This window comes from Odontesthes bonariensis, chromosome 4, assembly GCF_027942865.1.
Source record: "Odontesthes bonariensis isolate fOdoBon6 chromosome 4, fOdoBon6.hap1, whole genome shotgun sequence".
NCBI lineage: Eukaryota > Metazoa > Chordata > Actinopteri > Atheriniformes > Atherinopsidae > Odontesthes > Odontesthes bonariensis.
In genome coordinates this window covers 11949676-11966408 of record NC_134509.1, presented here as the reverse complement: position 1 = coordinate 11966408, position 16733 = coordinate 11949676, and the positions used below count along the sequence as shown (strand labels likewise).

Genomic DNA, 16733 nt, shown 5'->3' with positions numbered 1-16733 from the left:
CTTTGTTGGCACTTGGTTGTGGCTGACTTCCTTTTTAATGTTGCCATTTGCCTATGGGACCCCAAGGTATTTGTAACATTACTGATAATCTGATGGGTTGCCCTCTGGTGGTTTAACCTCTTCAGTTGTCATCTTCCCTCCCTTGTATATCATTTGGCTACATTTGTCTTCTCCAAATGATATCCCAATGTCCTTATCCTGGTGAGGTGTACCAGTGAGTCGACTTCTTGCTCAGTTCTGTCATAAAGCTTGTTGTCATTGGTTGCTCCACTCCTATAACCACTCTTTGTGATATACATATATGTATGAATTTCGGACAGGGAACATGTAAATTCACACTTGAAAATCCAGTTTCTTACTTCGTAATATTTTTTTGTTTCAAGATTTATGAAAATTTGATTTTGCCAAAATCAAAAACAATTTTAGTGTAAGCTGACAATAAAAATCTTATTGTATAAATTTGTATTGGTACACTGTTTGGTAATGAGGTGGATGCCGTTTTATCATTTTGTATTGTGTAAATGGTATTTGCGCGGTTATATTTGTACATTTCGAAAAAGAGTTTCCAAAAAAAAAAACTATATCTGTACGTTCATCCCTGCTATATAGGCTAACAATTAAAAAAGTGTGACTTAAAAAAAACTAAATAATAAAGTTTCTACACGTCTGTACCCCATGAAAAGTTATTTAACAACCTAAGAAAAGTAAAAGCACCTGATGTTGATAAGGTAACTTTTGGGGCTCTGAAGTGGCGCTGTCCTTCCAGAAGTGCTGAAAACTGCAGATTTTGTTTCAGAGGACACAATGAACCAAATGCGTGATAGTTTCATGGGATTTTCCCGGGACTACCCCATCTCTCTCTCTCTCTCTCTCTCTCTCTCTCTCTCTCTCTCTCTCTCTCTCTCTCTCTCTCTCTCTCTCTCTCTCTCAGTCACACACACACACACACACACACACACACACACACGCAAACACACACGTTCCCTCCTCGCTGCCCCTCGCTCCAGCCTGCAGAGTTTTCCGTCCAGTGTCAGAGTAACATCGCAAACCAGGACCACCTGACGGTAAGACCGGACTAAATGGAAGCAGCGGAGAAAACTCTCACTTACCGACATGACACCGGACTTGACAGGAAGCTGCTCACACACGACAAGAGTGATTACAAGCCGAAGAGTAAGGACCTCGCCACCGAGACAAACAGCAACGAGTCCAACTATGTGGATCTGGACATGAAACCTGACGGTCCGAAAACGGTAAAAGTGACTTTCACTGGTGAGGGAAACCAGCTGTCTGTTATCAAAAGCGACAGCTCAAAGCAGGAGGAACGGAAAATCACTTCAGATGAGATTATTGAGCAGTCAGAGGACAAGCGGGACACCGTCCCCGAGCCCGAGTCGGGTGAGTCTCCATTTGAAACTCTGACACAACTCCCAAACACTGATCAAGACGCGGAGGATGAGAAGCAGCGCCTGACTGAGCTGGACCATGTGTGTGGCGATGAGCTCCACTACACGGACATGTATCTGAACAGCAAGACCGAGTCCGATGACGGCGCCAGCGCCGTGCTGTCCGACCAATGCGGCTCTGACACAGTGGAGGACGAGTCCCACTATATCACCACGCATGAAATTCAGTTGACCGAGCTCGACCACGACGTAGATTACGACCTCGGGCGAGGGACCTGTTGGGACTTTGAAGACAACAACCTGGTATATTCTTTTGTGGATTACGCTTCTTTTGAAAGCGATGAAACTCAGGAGGGTACTTTGATTCTGGAGGGCAGGAGTCAGGCAAAATTGCAGTCTAATCTTAGTGGAGCAGTTGTCAGCACTGAGCAGGAGGAGAGTGATCTTTGTGACTCGGACAAATGCGCCAGTTCAGATGAAAGTGTGTGCAAAAACCAAAGTGGAGACCACGGTGCAGGAAAAATTCACTTATCCATTAAAACATCTTCCAGAGCGGTGACCGACCCTGTCAGTGTCTTTGATAACAGTACACATGGGTACACAAAACACTTTGCAGACAGGAGTCATTTCTCTTTTGTGAGCTCTGGCGCCAGAGCGGGGCCCCCGTGCGATAGAGGCCAATATTTCATCCCTGCTCCAGGACGTCAGCACCTTGCAACCAAACTGAGACGGAAAGATATTAATGAGTATTCCAGCGGAGCGTCCAGCTCTATCAGTGAACTGGACGACGCCGATAAAGAGGTGCGTAACTTAACCGCCAAGTCTTTCCGAAGCTTGGCATGCCCATACTTTGATGCCATAAATCTTAGCACATCCAGTGAATCATCTGTGTCGGAATATGGGCTAAATAAATGGTCGACATATGTCGACTGGAATTATGGAAACATATCGAGAGCAGGAGAGCACAGCGTGATTGCGCACAAGACCTCCAGCGCAACACTGGAGATGAATAATCCTGTGGATAGTAGGAGGCATGGTAAATCTATCACCGGTTTTAAAACCCCACCTACGAAACTGTATTCCCTAAACAAGAAGAACACTACGCAACAAGCATCATCTTCTTGTAAAAAGATCCAAGTGAAAGACTCTGCTCAGCCAGCGCAGCGCGGAGTCACGTTGAACTTTCGCTGCAATGTTGAATCCCACGATGGACGCAGGGGTTCCAAATGCTCCAAGAAGGCCCGACCGAATGAAGTCACCGGGACTGTGCTGGCCAGGTCGGGGTGTGAGATGCAGTGTCATCACACAGATAGCACAGGGGACACACAGAAGAGAGCAATTTTTGCATCAAGTCTTTTAAAAAATGTGATTTCCAAAAAGATGCAGTTTGAACAGGAGCGTAAAATGGAGAGGGGTGAGATCCGTGACACATACCCCGCAGGCTCACCCTGTTTTCATACAAAGGATCAAGACAGAATGAGGCAAAGGCAAACCTCAGAGTCTGGCTCAGCATTTACTGTTAACTCAACTGATGATGAACACGTAGAGGGAAGCAGATCCAGCTCCTGTGGGCTTGCTGAGGAGATGACCGGCAGCAAAGCCCCTGATAATACAGAAAAGGGACAAGAAGTGCCCCAAAAAGCACCACTAATACATAGTCAAAGTAGTGCATTTAATTCATTAAAAGAAGATGAGCCACTCCCTGTGAAAGACGCTGAACCTGCATCTGCAATTGATTCACAGACCGCTGCAAAGGAAGGATTAGACACCAGCAGCATGCTGACAAAACTGCTCTTTGTTCCAAGCTGCCAGCTCCTTTCAAATGACAAAAACTTTACAGATAATCTAGCGCAACGCACACTTGACACAGGTGCACCTACAGGTTCACAGCAATGTGAACAAGAGCCTAAAAAGTGCAATGATCGAAACACTGAGGGCAAAGAAGAAAACGAGAAGGGGGGCAAAACACCTGAGATAAAAATATGCCTGAGAAGTGTGAAAGAAAATAAAGGCTGCACACTGAATATTGCAAATCTCTTAACCCCTAAAATAAGTTCTAACATGAATATGTTCAGGGCAGCAGATAATAACAAATGCCATGTTTTGTCTGCAGCAGATAAGGTTCCAAACTTCACTGTTAGAGACATAAGGGACACCAAGGGCAAGTTTCAAACACCAATATATCATGTTAGGGATGTACGTAAATTAGTAAAAAGCTCATATCGCTTTGTTGCTTTGGATAATAGTGACAGTAAATCTTCCCAAGTAACTGATAAACTTGAGGAAAAGGCCAAAGTGGAGTCAGTCAAACATTTACTACCATCTCCTATTGTGATTAAATGCAACTCTGTTAAAACAAACGCGAAATCACATACAATGGAGGCATCGCAAACACAAGTGGAGGCAGACGCCCCGTCTGAAACATCTCAAAGCGAAAATACATCACAGTGTGCCGCTAGCCGAGGGCCCACTGTTATAAGTAAGCAGGGAAATCCTGATCAGTCTGAGATGCAACCCCTCGAAGCCAAACTGGCAAAACAGAGGCAGGACAAGTTCACAGGTGAAACTTCTGAGAGGAGAACTGAGGCTCCAGTGCCAAAACAGGATGCATTGGAGAAGCTCAGAGCTGCAGTCAAAACAATGGAGCAGTTGTATGTTTTTGATAAAAAGGAATGGAAGCGTAAAACTCAAGCCCCACAGCCTGTCACAGGCAGCCACGTGTTGTCACTCATTGCTCGTGAGGAGCAGGGAGTGGACGACCTGGAGGCAACAAACACTGTCGGGATTCCTCCATCGTTAACAAACACTGCAGAAACAGGGAAGCCACAGGGAGATAAAAAAGCTCTAAATATCATACATGTCCCATATAACAATGACACTTTTAAAACACAGTCACAACAAAGTAAAACGTTCACTAACAAAAGCGTCCTTCATTTTGGCAATAGGAACCGTGTCAGCATTAATTCAGACAATAACTCCCTTCCACAAAGCTCCTTTCAGAATACATCATCAACTATGAAAAGCTTCAAGACACCGGTGGCTCCCCTGTCAGTGAAAATAGAGCCGCCGAAACATGACCAGGTGGAGGAGCAGGGTAAGGCCAAAATCAGTCCCACTAATCCCTCCGTCACACAGAGATGCTCAGACTCTGAGAACTATTTAACTATGCCAGGGCTGGGGCATGCGTATGAGACCAAACTGTTGAATCAAGAGCCTGTTACAAGGGAGGGCAATTCAAGTTTCAGTAGAGTGGATGCAGGTGTCACCAAAGGACCTAAGCAGAAGAAGTCCCCTTTAATCATGGAGTACCCAGCTGCAACCATCTACCATCACTCAAGAGCAGTAATAAGTCCTCTAAAACAACAACAGGTGTTGTGTTTCTCTCCTTCTGTCCCCACTGTGTCCCCTACTAGAGAGACAGTCTCACCAACCCAGCGCAAGATGCTTTTGGATCCCGCAACTGGACATTATTATTTGGTGGACACTCCCATACAGGCCACAACAAAGAGACTGTTTGACCCTGAGACAGGCCAGTACGTGGATGTACCCATGTCTCATTCACCTGTGGCACCTGTCACACCTGTGCCTCTCTCTCTGTCTCCCTTGGCTCTCAGGCCAGCAGCGTACGCCCCCACCTACATGATATACCCCGGTTTCATCCCCTCACCCACTTTGGCGGCCCAGGCAGTGATGCCACAGTCCCCGTGTAACTCAGAGGATGCACCTGGAGAAAAGAGCAAAAAGAGCAAAAAGAGCAACACGGCAGGTGCAGAAAGCATGTATTACAGTGCAACAGGAGAAGCTCCACAAGGTTCACTGCACCTTCCAGTGAGTTTAGGACACGTGACCACAAGAGGAAATGTAGCGAGCTCTGAGAGAAAGCCGCTCATCAGCATCACAACACAGCAGGGTCCAAGAATCATCGCCCCGCCCTCCTTTGATGGAAAAACGATGAGCTTTGTAGTGGAGCATCGGTGACCAAGAGAGCCTCTCTTCGTAACTGTAAGTCTGCTCAAATTCCACAAGCTAATTCAGAGCAGCAGTTTAAGTGTGCATGGGGGACGCAGTGTTGGAGTGTGTCATTGTCACTGCTCCTGTTTTATGTCTGTCAGTGTGAACAAGCTGTCGTTACTGTTTCCAACATGGAAATACCTTCTGTTGCAGTGAGCCGTCATCTTGACCACACAAAAAATGTCCTTTCATGTAAAAGTATTTTATCCTAAATCGTAGATGGGTGAGAAGAGTAATCTGAACATTTTTAAAAAACACTCAATTTAGTTTATGCATAGTTGAGCTATTTTCAATGTCTCAAGAAGTGCATTTTCAAGTCTAATTAAGTCAGATTTGATATTTAAATGTTTGTATATGATATATCATTCAGTGGATGTCACAATTAAAAAAATGCTTGTAGGTATTCTTCATGGCATTTTATTTACATTCTGTAATGTCCTGGAGAATGATAAAGAAAAATGTTAATGACATATCCAGCACTCAGGGGGGCTGTATATTAACTCTGCATCTAGTTGTGGGCAGTGCCTGATTTGGCCCTTCGCAGATGACCAATCAGAGCCAACTGCTCCCCTTACTTCTGTTTTCCTTTCATGGGAACTTTCTCAATTTTAACAAGTTGACAGTTAGCATATTGCCATGCTTTCTGAGTTGGTAATTTGGTTGCAAAAAGTACAAATACATTTTTTTCTTTTCCAACATTCAGAAAATTAAAGGGCCAGTGCAGCTTTGTGTTTTAAAAAAAAGTATTTTTGAAGCACGAATCTTTGTTTTTAAACAGTATGACAGAAGTTGCAGTGTTAGTTGGAAAGAACAAACATTACAAAAAAATGTGATAATGTCTTCATGTTTTTCATCAAACAATTCAAATACTCCACACGCTCAGGTCAAGACACATATGACCAACATGAGCCAGAGATTCACACAAAGAGAAGAAAGATGACCGTGAAGTGACATATGATGCAAAACATTGGTGACAGTTGAACACAAACAACTGTCACAAATCATTCCTGCATGGTTTGCAATTGTTGTGTGTCTCTTTCAGTGTTGGCGACTTATTCCTTGAAGGTCCTTTTACACATTTGTGCTTAGAGGCCAGTTGTTTAAAGACCTAAGTAGTGATTTTGCCTGAGTTTTTCATCATTTCTATGTGTAAATGTTGCTAAAACAGCAGTCCAGCTTGGCCACCTTACACTGACATGCCAGTGTTAATAGACATGCAGTAGCTTCATGACAGGTAACCTGACTCTCCTGAACTTGGCTGGACTTGCAAGGAGATTGGATTTTCATCCACAGCCTAGAGCTTTTCTCTACATTACACATCGTCGGGCTATTTTAATAGAGTGAGACGAGTTTGTTTACACAGTTTTTTCTCAGGGTGTCACAGGAAACTATTCCAGCTAGTGACACCTTACGGCTAGTTATTAATCACTTATAAATGCTTTAATTTCTCATATAGCATTACAGTTTATTAATGTGTTCGTTCCTTGTATGTGATGCTTCATAAAACTCAAACAAGCCTGAACAATTTTTCTTACCTGATACCTCTTATCTTATTTCTAATAAAGGACAGTCATTTTTTATTGAGCCAAATCACAGAATAATTTAGGTTCCCTATAAAAATGTGGGCCACACATGGTACAGAACTAACAAACCAAAATATGACAATATTTTAGGGATAAATATGATCCTTTGTAGCATTCATTCATGTTTTTAGTTATATTTTAGTCATACAAACTCTCTGGCAAACTCTCTGACAAACTCTCTGGCAAGAGTTTGTCAGATCTTGTTTCCAGTGCAATGAGAGATTGAGGTTTTAATTTCACATCATAATTGCTGTAATGTATAGATTTAGCTACAAATACGATTCAGCCATATGTTTTACAAAGAAACCATGTAATGCTTTGTGATACATTGGAAAATATTCCACAGTCAAGTCTATCTGTTCCCAGTGTAACATCCATAAACCACCCACCACTTTAGTTTCATCATTTCATATCATAGTTACATTTAGCATGCTAGCATATTTGGATGTCATAGTTCCAAAGCATGCTGCATGTTGCTGATGTTGCAGTCTAATGGAGTATTCTCGCTTGTTTCAAATACATGAATGCTTTGCATTTACAACAAAGGTACACTCCATTGCAGTGGAGATTCTAATGTTGCCTTTGGAACTTAAGTGAAACCTCTTAATTGCCTGCACCATGTTTAATGTTCAGATATGACAGGGACTCGTCACACGTTCAACCAAAAAAGTGCATTCTACATGTGGCAGACTGTGAAATGTACTATCTTAAGGGAAGCCACAATGTTTTTTTAAACCCAGACCAAGCACAAGCCCATTGCCCAAACCTAACCAGGAAGTATTTAATGCTTTAACCTACCCATGTAGTTTTAATCTCTTAACCAAACAATACCGTTTGGGTGATAAAAAGTTTTGGGTTAGATAGGTGACATGCATACATAATTCCACTGCAACATCATCCAGCTGTGTTGTTTTTCCACTATTAAAACTTGCTATGAGAGTGTATTCATATATGTTGTTACTTTTGGGGCTATGTGCGCTGAACAAAAAGGTGTAAAAAAAGTTACGGGAAAAAATAACTCACATGTTCATGTCAGTTTCATGAAATGAGATGTCGTCATGCTGACACATTTACTGACACACACCTGACATACTCATCATATTGAGTGTCCTACTTTGGTGTTTTGTTAACTTCATCAGGCCTTTTTCAGTGCAGACATTTGATCTTTGACATCAGCTATGAGTTTGTTCCATTGAAACAGTTACTTTAACACTTATGTGAAAATCAACCAATGTTGATACGATCCATCACATGAGTGCTTTTTCTGTTTATTTACAACCGTAAATCGGAAAAAGTTTGGTATAGGGATGGAAACAACAACAAAAGCAGCAATTCTTACATCTATTCTGCTTTTTACTTCATTGCACATGATATAGTTGTATGAAAGTGATATATTTCATGATTGTCATGACAACTTCCTGTCAGTAGTTAGTGAACATCAGTTCCAACGTTTCAGCCTTGCAACACTAAAAAGGTAGCCTGGCGACGCCATCCTACGTACTTCCGTCCAAAGATTTTGGCTCCGCACATAGTCTGGCCAAATCCCCCTACCTCGGTTCGCTCAGTGTTTTGCCAATCAGCAAACAGTTGCGAGTGGTGACGCAGAACTCACGCGCGGAGTCCATTGTAGTCCATATAATTGTAGTTCAACCGCAGCGGAAATAAACATGGCGACGGAAGAACGCTAGAAGCTATCCATGAAGTTGTCTCCACTCTGGAGAGCATTATACAATTAAAACAAGAGCAAGAGGAATGCCTCTTCAATTTTGTTAGTGGCAAGGATGTCGTAGCTCTCCTTCCAACTGGCTTTGGGAAAAGTTTGATTTACCGGTATAATGAAAGCGGATGTGGGAAGCGTGATTCGCGAGCTAGAGCCTCGCGAGAGTAAGCATGAACATCGGCGCATAACCTACATCCTTTCTAAACATTACTGATTGGTTAAGGGAACTCCAATTAATTTAATTTGCTGAGTAAGGTCCCACCCTCCATGGAAACGGATTCCTCTTGGGTTTTTCCAGACTGTTTGACGGAGTCAACAGTCGGCTTTCGCCCAGGCTACTAAAAAGGTGGGGCAATGTATTTTTACCACAATGTGATATTGCCATTTCTTCTTATTTAGCCCCATTCTTCCAAACGAGTCATGAAATGTGAAACAATATTTGGTCATCTCCTTCACATTTTCCGTTCAAAATTCTCCACACATTCCCTGTTGGGGACAAGTCAGGACTTCGGACAGGCCACCTTCCTCAATGTACTTCTTTGCATTAACGCAGCAGTGTAAATGAGCTTTGCTAAGAGCACCGATACTACTCCATACTATCCTATACTTACGGCTAATAAAAGTCTGGATGGTCTTCGGACAAGCATAAAGTAGCACTTTCTTATATCTGATAATATGCATTTCCACAGTGTGATGGTGTATTTCCGATGCCCCCCAACCCAGAGGATTTGGTGATTCCTCTGGTCAAGGTTACTGTCGAAGGAGAAATATGCAAATCCCTCTTAATCTTTCTCTGGGGAACATTGTTTTTTATTTTATTACACAGTAATTGACAAACAATTGATCCTCTTCCCATCTTTGCTCCTCAAAGACCTTTGTGGATACTGCTTTGTACCAAGTCATGATTTACAACAATATTTTTTTCACCTCTATGCCCATAAAAATGGCCCGTTCACAAAATGTGTGTCGGAGGCCTCAGACGCTATAATGAATGTGTATTAACAAATTTAATGAAACGGGCAAGACAAACTATCAAATGTTCATATCATACTGCCAGAAATTAAATAAAGATAAATGGAAAAGTTTAAATTACTTTCACTTCTTATCTGTATTTTCTATATTGGTCAAACTTTTTCTGATTTGAGGTTTTATTATTAAAATTTTCCCAAAAATCACATATGTATACCTTTTCTTAAATAGATGTACATCTTAAATAGGAGCATAATGAAATAGAGCACAAGTGAATATCAGTCAACCAAATTAATCAAATTTAGCTGAATGTTTTATGGTTTTTCATGTTGGCTCCTTCCCCATGTTTGTGGTTCTAAATCTTGTCACTGTGCGGCATACTGCAGCCCACCCCCTCCCAAAAAATAAAATCCATTCCCTGTTTCTGACACACTCATATATATACACACTTACACGTAGTCAAAGTCCATTCTCAGCTAATGTGACAGAGCAATAATACAACTGCATGAGCATGAGGGATACATGTCAGCTGGGTGCGTGGCAAGCAGGGGCCTAGTATGGGGTTGAGTAAGGGTGTGAGGGGAGCTTAGCGTGTGTGTGTGAGTGTGTGTGTATGTGTAGCTGTTGGTGGTGTGTCGGGTGGAGGGACATCGGGGCATGGCTGAGATAGTGATGCAGGAGGAAAAGGTCAGGCAATGCAAAGTATTTGTTGTGCTGATGCGAGGAGAGGACAGCTGCTCGGAGAGATCAGATGCTGCGGCAGCTCCAGCTTGGAAGCAAATCTGTGGGACTGTGAGGGGGTCAACTTTTTATAGCCCCCTCCCCCTCTGCCTCTGCCTAAACGGGGAGAAGGAGGTGGAGATCACTGCCTACCTCCATAACTTCAATGTAAACAAATCGACTTGCATGCCCCTAGCAGTGATTTGGCTGAATTTGGTCAGCTGGTTCAGGACAAGCCAGTGAATTTCAACAGCTCACAACAACGTTTAACACAAATTAACCAAAATCAAGTCACATCTTTCCTGTAAAGTCTGACCTTCATTTGAGCTGCATCTGAGCTTTACACTCATGTTATGTCTTCTTTGTCATCTCTAGATATCTCTGCTGAGGAATCTGCCTCCATTCACTGTAAGTGCAGTTTTCATCCCTGCAATCTACGCCCGAGACATCTCCTACCATCACCTTCTGCCCTCGTGCTGTACTGTTATTTATCCTTGCTTATTGTGTGCATTGTAGCACTTTGTAGTTAACACATTCAACCATGCCCTCAGGGTGATGTTCTTATATAAATTGGCTTTGTAATACTTTCCATTCAGGCCTAGAAGTCTGATCTCTGTTTAGTTATTGTTTGTGCCCTGCAGTATATTCAAAAGGAAACAAGTCGGTTCCGTTACAATAAAGTGTTTAGTTGTGGCCAAGCTACCATTTCGTTAATCAGATTCAATGTTGCCACGCATTTGAAGTGAAAATATATTAATCTAGAAAAATACATATGTATATATCACACACTTGCTCTTCAAAATGAATGGTTAGATATATGAAAAATAAAAAGCCCTACCACTAAAGTCAACATGCTCAAATCATTTCTATTTAGAATCTCTCTTGGTCTGTTGTGACCATAACTTTGAAATTGACTCTACTATAAAAGAGCCTGCTTGTCAATAGATGTTCAACCATTAAGACTCTTTGTCACTCGCAGCTTTCAGTGTAGGTATTACAATAGTAAAGTAAGATGGAAACTTACAGTACCTGCTGTGATATTGTCTCATCACACTTGTTCATATGAAGAGAAGTGGATTTACTGTCAGTCATACAGTCAGTTTATCACAGTGGCCAAACACAGCATTGCAACAAAATCAAGCTTCTGGCTGCTGACTTCCACTCTGGAAATTGTCACATTTTGGAGTCCTCTTCTGTAGACTGGCCAGAGTTGGACAGTTTGTGGAAGAACAAAGTCAGTTAGTCATTCCTAAGTCCCTTTAGTGGGAAAGGCTCCACGGCTGGTTGAGATTTCCTTGATGCTCGAGGCTCTGTTTATCACGGGTATCTGTGGGATTGCTTAAAGGTGCATTCCTCGATGTTGTTCCTGATCCTGATTGTGGAACCAGGGACCAGCTGAATAAGTGGACAGGAATCTCGGAAAGACCATGACTTTTGTGGACTTATAGGATGCTCGTAGCTGATAGTTCAGACAGACGTGGGCTAACATGTTCCCACGGGGCATCAAACTACATTACAGTTAAGCCTGATTCTTACTCGGCGCAACCGCGCAACTGTTCTGGCTCGAGAACCATTAATGACGTCATCGAAAGCGCCAGCCTCTTCACAGTTCCTTCAGCTCATAAGCGCAGTTTGCGCCGAGTATGCGTCACATTTGCAGTTCTCTCCAGACCAGCGGGCGTCACTGTTGAGGAAACAAGCTGAAAAGCATACGAAGAAAGCATACACAATGCCACCTGTGGTGTCACGTCAGCAGAGGCTGGCACATCTGATGCGGAATGAATTTACTCTGGGTGTAGAACTGTATATGTATCTCAGAGCTAAGCAGCTGCGGCAAAAACAGAAGAGAAGGTGGAATGTTCGTCCTTTGCAACAAGACGAACTTTGTCAAACGTTGTCCCAGTGTAACTTCATAGACGTGCCGTACAGATGTTTGTAGAGGCGCACCCTCTCGGTCACCGCGGTCTCTGTAGTGTTCATGTTTTCTTTTTCTTGGTCAGCTGTTTCTGGTTGAGCGCGCGCGAAGTCAGAAAAAAAGTTGTGTGCGCGCCCTTGCGCCGCGCGAGGATTTTGTAGCTTGCGACGGGGGGCGTGGCGGAATTTTGGGTCACGTGACCGTTTGCGCCATTTGCGACCAGCTAGTAAGAGTGAGGTTGCGCCGAGTAAGAATCAGCCTTTAGGCCTCACATCCAACTTACTTTGTGGTTTTCACAAACAGAATTTCTAGCTAAAATTTGAGTGTAGAAATAAGTGATTTACTCACTGAAAGGCACAAATAAATTGGTGGTTTGTGAGCGTAAAATGGAGGTTTATAAATGGAGGTTAGCTCCATGTGGCGATACACTGAATTGTCAAACTCGAAACCTCTCACTTTACAAGTCAACCTACTTTTCAGCCCACCCCATTTGTCAAAGCTGTGGATAATAGTGTAAAAATATTTGATCATATCTGAAACGTCTGTCCTTCACTTGTTGATGCAAATGAGACCATCATCGGTCAAAATCATCAAGAAAGAGCCATGAAAATTATTTTTTGGTCTTACATGTTTAAAAGAGCTCGAGACTAAAACTGGACAGGGTATTTTACTGGCTGGTACAGGCTTGGTTTAGAATATCATTGTCTATATTATCCAATTTGTGTTGAAATGAACATTTTCTTACACATAAAATGCAGAAAACGATGTCTGGTATAACTCTACCATTTACTCTCGCAGTACTGTCTGCACGACATGAAGCACAATGTTATGCTTCACTCCAGAGTTGGTGGTGTAGTGTCAATTGGGGTCTATATATGTATATGATCTAAATCTATTCATCTAAATCTAAATCATCTATTTATTAATCTGAATTTATTCTCCTTAAAATCAATATTGGCATCGACTGTATCAGTCAGGCTCTTGTTCAGGCTTCTAATGTTCGTGGCAATATTCCAGACACGTCCAACTGGAAAGAGATCACAGGACAGATCCAGAATACCTTGAAGGGATTACATAAGGTGCAATATCTGGCCTTGGAACGCCTTAGGCGGCTCCAGGAAATATTGAGAATGTGTCAATAAGTAGAGAGACTTGTCAGCCACCTGTGCCAGCAGAGGGAAATAGATGGTTTAACAGCTGTAAAACAAAAAGGATAGCATAGATACCAAACAAGATATGTTTGGTGTTGTTAAGAGTTGATTTTTAACCTTTAAAGGTTTAGTATTTCTAAGATTTCTGGGAGCCTAATAGGACTATTAAGATGGGCCGAAGAGGATCATGATGATCTTTGGCGTCTTTAAAGGAAGAGACTTCGGCTACCTTAGAAACAACAACATAAATTGTGCTTGGTCCAAAATGTTTGTTGTTCTCTAAAAGTTACATAGTTAAGTAGGTTTATATTGCATAATAAAGTAAACACATCCTACTTTTGATTTTTTTATAATAATTATCAGAGAACAGGGACCATTTGTGTGCAGTGAACGTTGAATCACAACCTCCAGTTTGGTCACAAGAGGATTTGAAAGTATTATATTTCAATATTAATACATTTTAAAGATGATCGAAGTAAAACAAGTCACATGAAATGCATCTGGCATTGCTGCGTATTATACCCATGAATGAAATTAATCAAATGCCCATGTCAGTCAGTGGCTCGTGTTTCAGTCTATGTTGCTTCTTTGTCGTGACTCACAAAATGCTGCCAATAGCTGCAGAATGCATATGTTGTGTGGAGCGGTTTACATTTCAAAAAGCACACTCCTCATATGTTACATGAGGGTGGAAGAGAAACACACCATGTGTGTTGCTCCGATGAAACAGAGCTGGGACTCAGGTTTAACAGTATACTTAGTTCACTATAAGTAGAGTTGGGCCTAATGAGCCAGAGCCAGCTGAGACATTTAGAGGATAACTTCCTCTATTTGCGTTGCCTCAGTTTACACTTTTGTGTAATGAGATGGGAGTGGGCGTGTGTGCGTCTGAGTGCGTCTGGTTGTGGCCTTGAGTTATGTGTGGCATTTAAGCATTCTGTGAGTACAACAAGGAGTCATGTTACTTCACTGCAGATCGCGCACTCACAGAACATGTGTGAAGTGTGTCGTTTCACTTAACTCACAGCAATGCCAGCTTCTCAGGACCTCCTCAGCGTACATTTTTTTGATTTTCTGAAAAATTACAACAGATTATTAAGCAATAAAATCTGGACGAGAATTCATGTTTATTTCTTCACTTTAATCTCTCCGTGCAGTGACGTGCTGATGCTTTTTTCCTGTCCTGTTTTCATTTGAATATGCAGCAGGGCTTCATTTGTCCTTTTGAGTTTTGCTTTACTCAGTCACACCAGCACCCATGTAGAAATAAAGCCTATGGGAAATTTTCTTTTTTTTTTTTCTTTCCTCAGCATGTTTAAAAACAAAGCACAAATTAAAGGTATTTGGAGCTGCTGGTCAGTCTATGTACCTCCATGTAAAATACATGTTGTTTTGCCTCTGGGACAACACGCCTAATGTAAAATTGGTTGGCCCAAGAGTTCATTTTGTTATGATCAATCAATGCAGTGGTATGAAAGATCTGTTAACTTTTGCAAATAGTTTTAAAAATTTGATGCAGTTTGAGGTACATTGTTGCTTAAATTTGTTGACAGTAGTTTTAAGTAAAACTGTTGAGACCACTGATTGTCAATTTATGGGAAACATGTGGAAGAGAAAACCAAAACAAAAAAAAAGTTAGGGGGAAAGAAACTTTTCTAATTAGGAACAGGTCCAAACTGAGAGCCATGTTGTGCATTTTTTCTATTTTAGCTCATTTTCATTATATACCAAAACTGGTAAATTTAGTTTTGATAAAGAAAAACAATCTATTTTTTTAAATCCAGTACACCATTTATTCCAGTTTAGTTTGAGCAAAAAAAAAAGAAAATTATCTGTGAAAAATATAACCTTCTTATTGCACTTAGATTGATACTAATCTGTCACCAAAAATGGCAGCAATTCTGGCGTTAGAAGCACAATGTGGACCGAATTCTAATCCTTTCTAATGGAGAATTCTGCCCCAAAGTTGCACTGAAACAAATATTGTATGTCATGAAATTTTAGTTAAGCCCTTTCAGAACCTGATATTATGCATTAGGCATATTTCCTATGTTATTTTAATTTTAAAAAGGTTAGGGGTCGGGAGGAAACTATAGCAGGGGGTCACTGCGAAAGAAAAATTACACTCAAAACCCATGACATGTCTTTCTGTGTTATTCATATGGCATGTGAGGATACCTGCCAGGATTTCTAGATCAAATCTGAGTATATAACGGTATCAGTGCTTTTCATCTTTTTTTTTAAGTTATGAGAGGGCTAAGTAGAGGTGAAGATTAGACGGTCTGAGATAAGTGCATGTAGTGCGTGAATGTTTTAAGAAATGGGGCACACATTTGAATGAAACGTCTTCATGGCTTATGAGTCATTTAGTGGTACAGTCTGTTTCAATGATGCTGTCCACGTGGCTGTGTGGCTGCCTCAGAAAAAGGCGGATGTCGGGATGAAAGTGGAGGGACAAACCTGAAAAGAGAAGTGAGTGCCATGGGTGCACTTACACAACTGAATGTAAGGTATATGATGAATGATTGTAAAGTAGACTGACAAGCCTACATGTGTTTGCAATAAATTCAAAATTCAATTCACTGAACATGTTTCTGTTCATGCGAATTAGTCTGAGGCTTACTTGTATTTGAATCGGATGTTGTTATCTTCAAAACAGGTGTGCCTGACATAAACAAAATGGAAATCATACCATAATTTTCCCTTTTAGAGATCTCATCAAGAAGCAAATCCTGAAAGTATTAGTTTTATATCGCGTGTCTGTGGTTAAGGGTAGCAATAAAGTAAACTTTCTAATGTGGCAGCCTTTATTAGGTTTTCCTGGTTAGCAAGTATTAGCTTTGTTCACGATTAGTTAAGTTTTAAAAATGCTTCATTTCATTTCAACACTTTGAAGATGTATAAAATTCGTTAGGCAGGTAAAACTGTCTATACCACCTGAACTGAAGAGTAAAAGGGCTTTTTCACAACCTGGCGAGCCAAAAAGGTTTGAAACTGATACGAACTGTATTAATAACTAAGACGGCACTTGGAGAGCACCATCCTCTTCCAGATCCAGTGCACTATCCATATCAAAATTGAATGAATACCTCCTTCACCCACATTTCATAAGTTTAATGAGTCTTCGTACACATAGAAAGACAAACCGAAAGAAGCAAATCAGCTTTTGCCCTGGGGAAAGAATGTTTCCATTCAGTCTGTTATGATAGAAATGTTTATTCGAATAGGGTACAATATTAAATGGTGATTCATGACATC

At 41.4% G+C, this 16733-nt stretch overlaps 1 protein-coding gene across 1 annotated transcript; it reads left to right on the top strand.

The window, feature by feature from the left end:
- The first annotated feature begins 979 nt into the window (after positions 1–979).
- Positions 980–16733, top strand: LOC142378451 (uncharacterized protein C4orf54-like). Its single transcript, XM_075462973.1, has 2 exons — positions 980–5408; positions 10785–16733. The coding sequence occupies exon 1, from the start codon at positions 1080–1082 to the stop codon at positions 5382–5384; it is 4305 nt and encodes a 1434-aa protein (XP_075319088.1). The 5' UTR covers positions 980–1079; the 3' UTR covers positions 5385–5408; positions 10785–16733.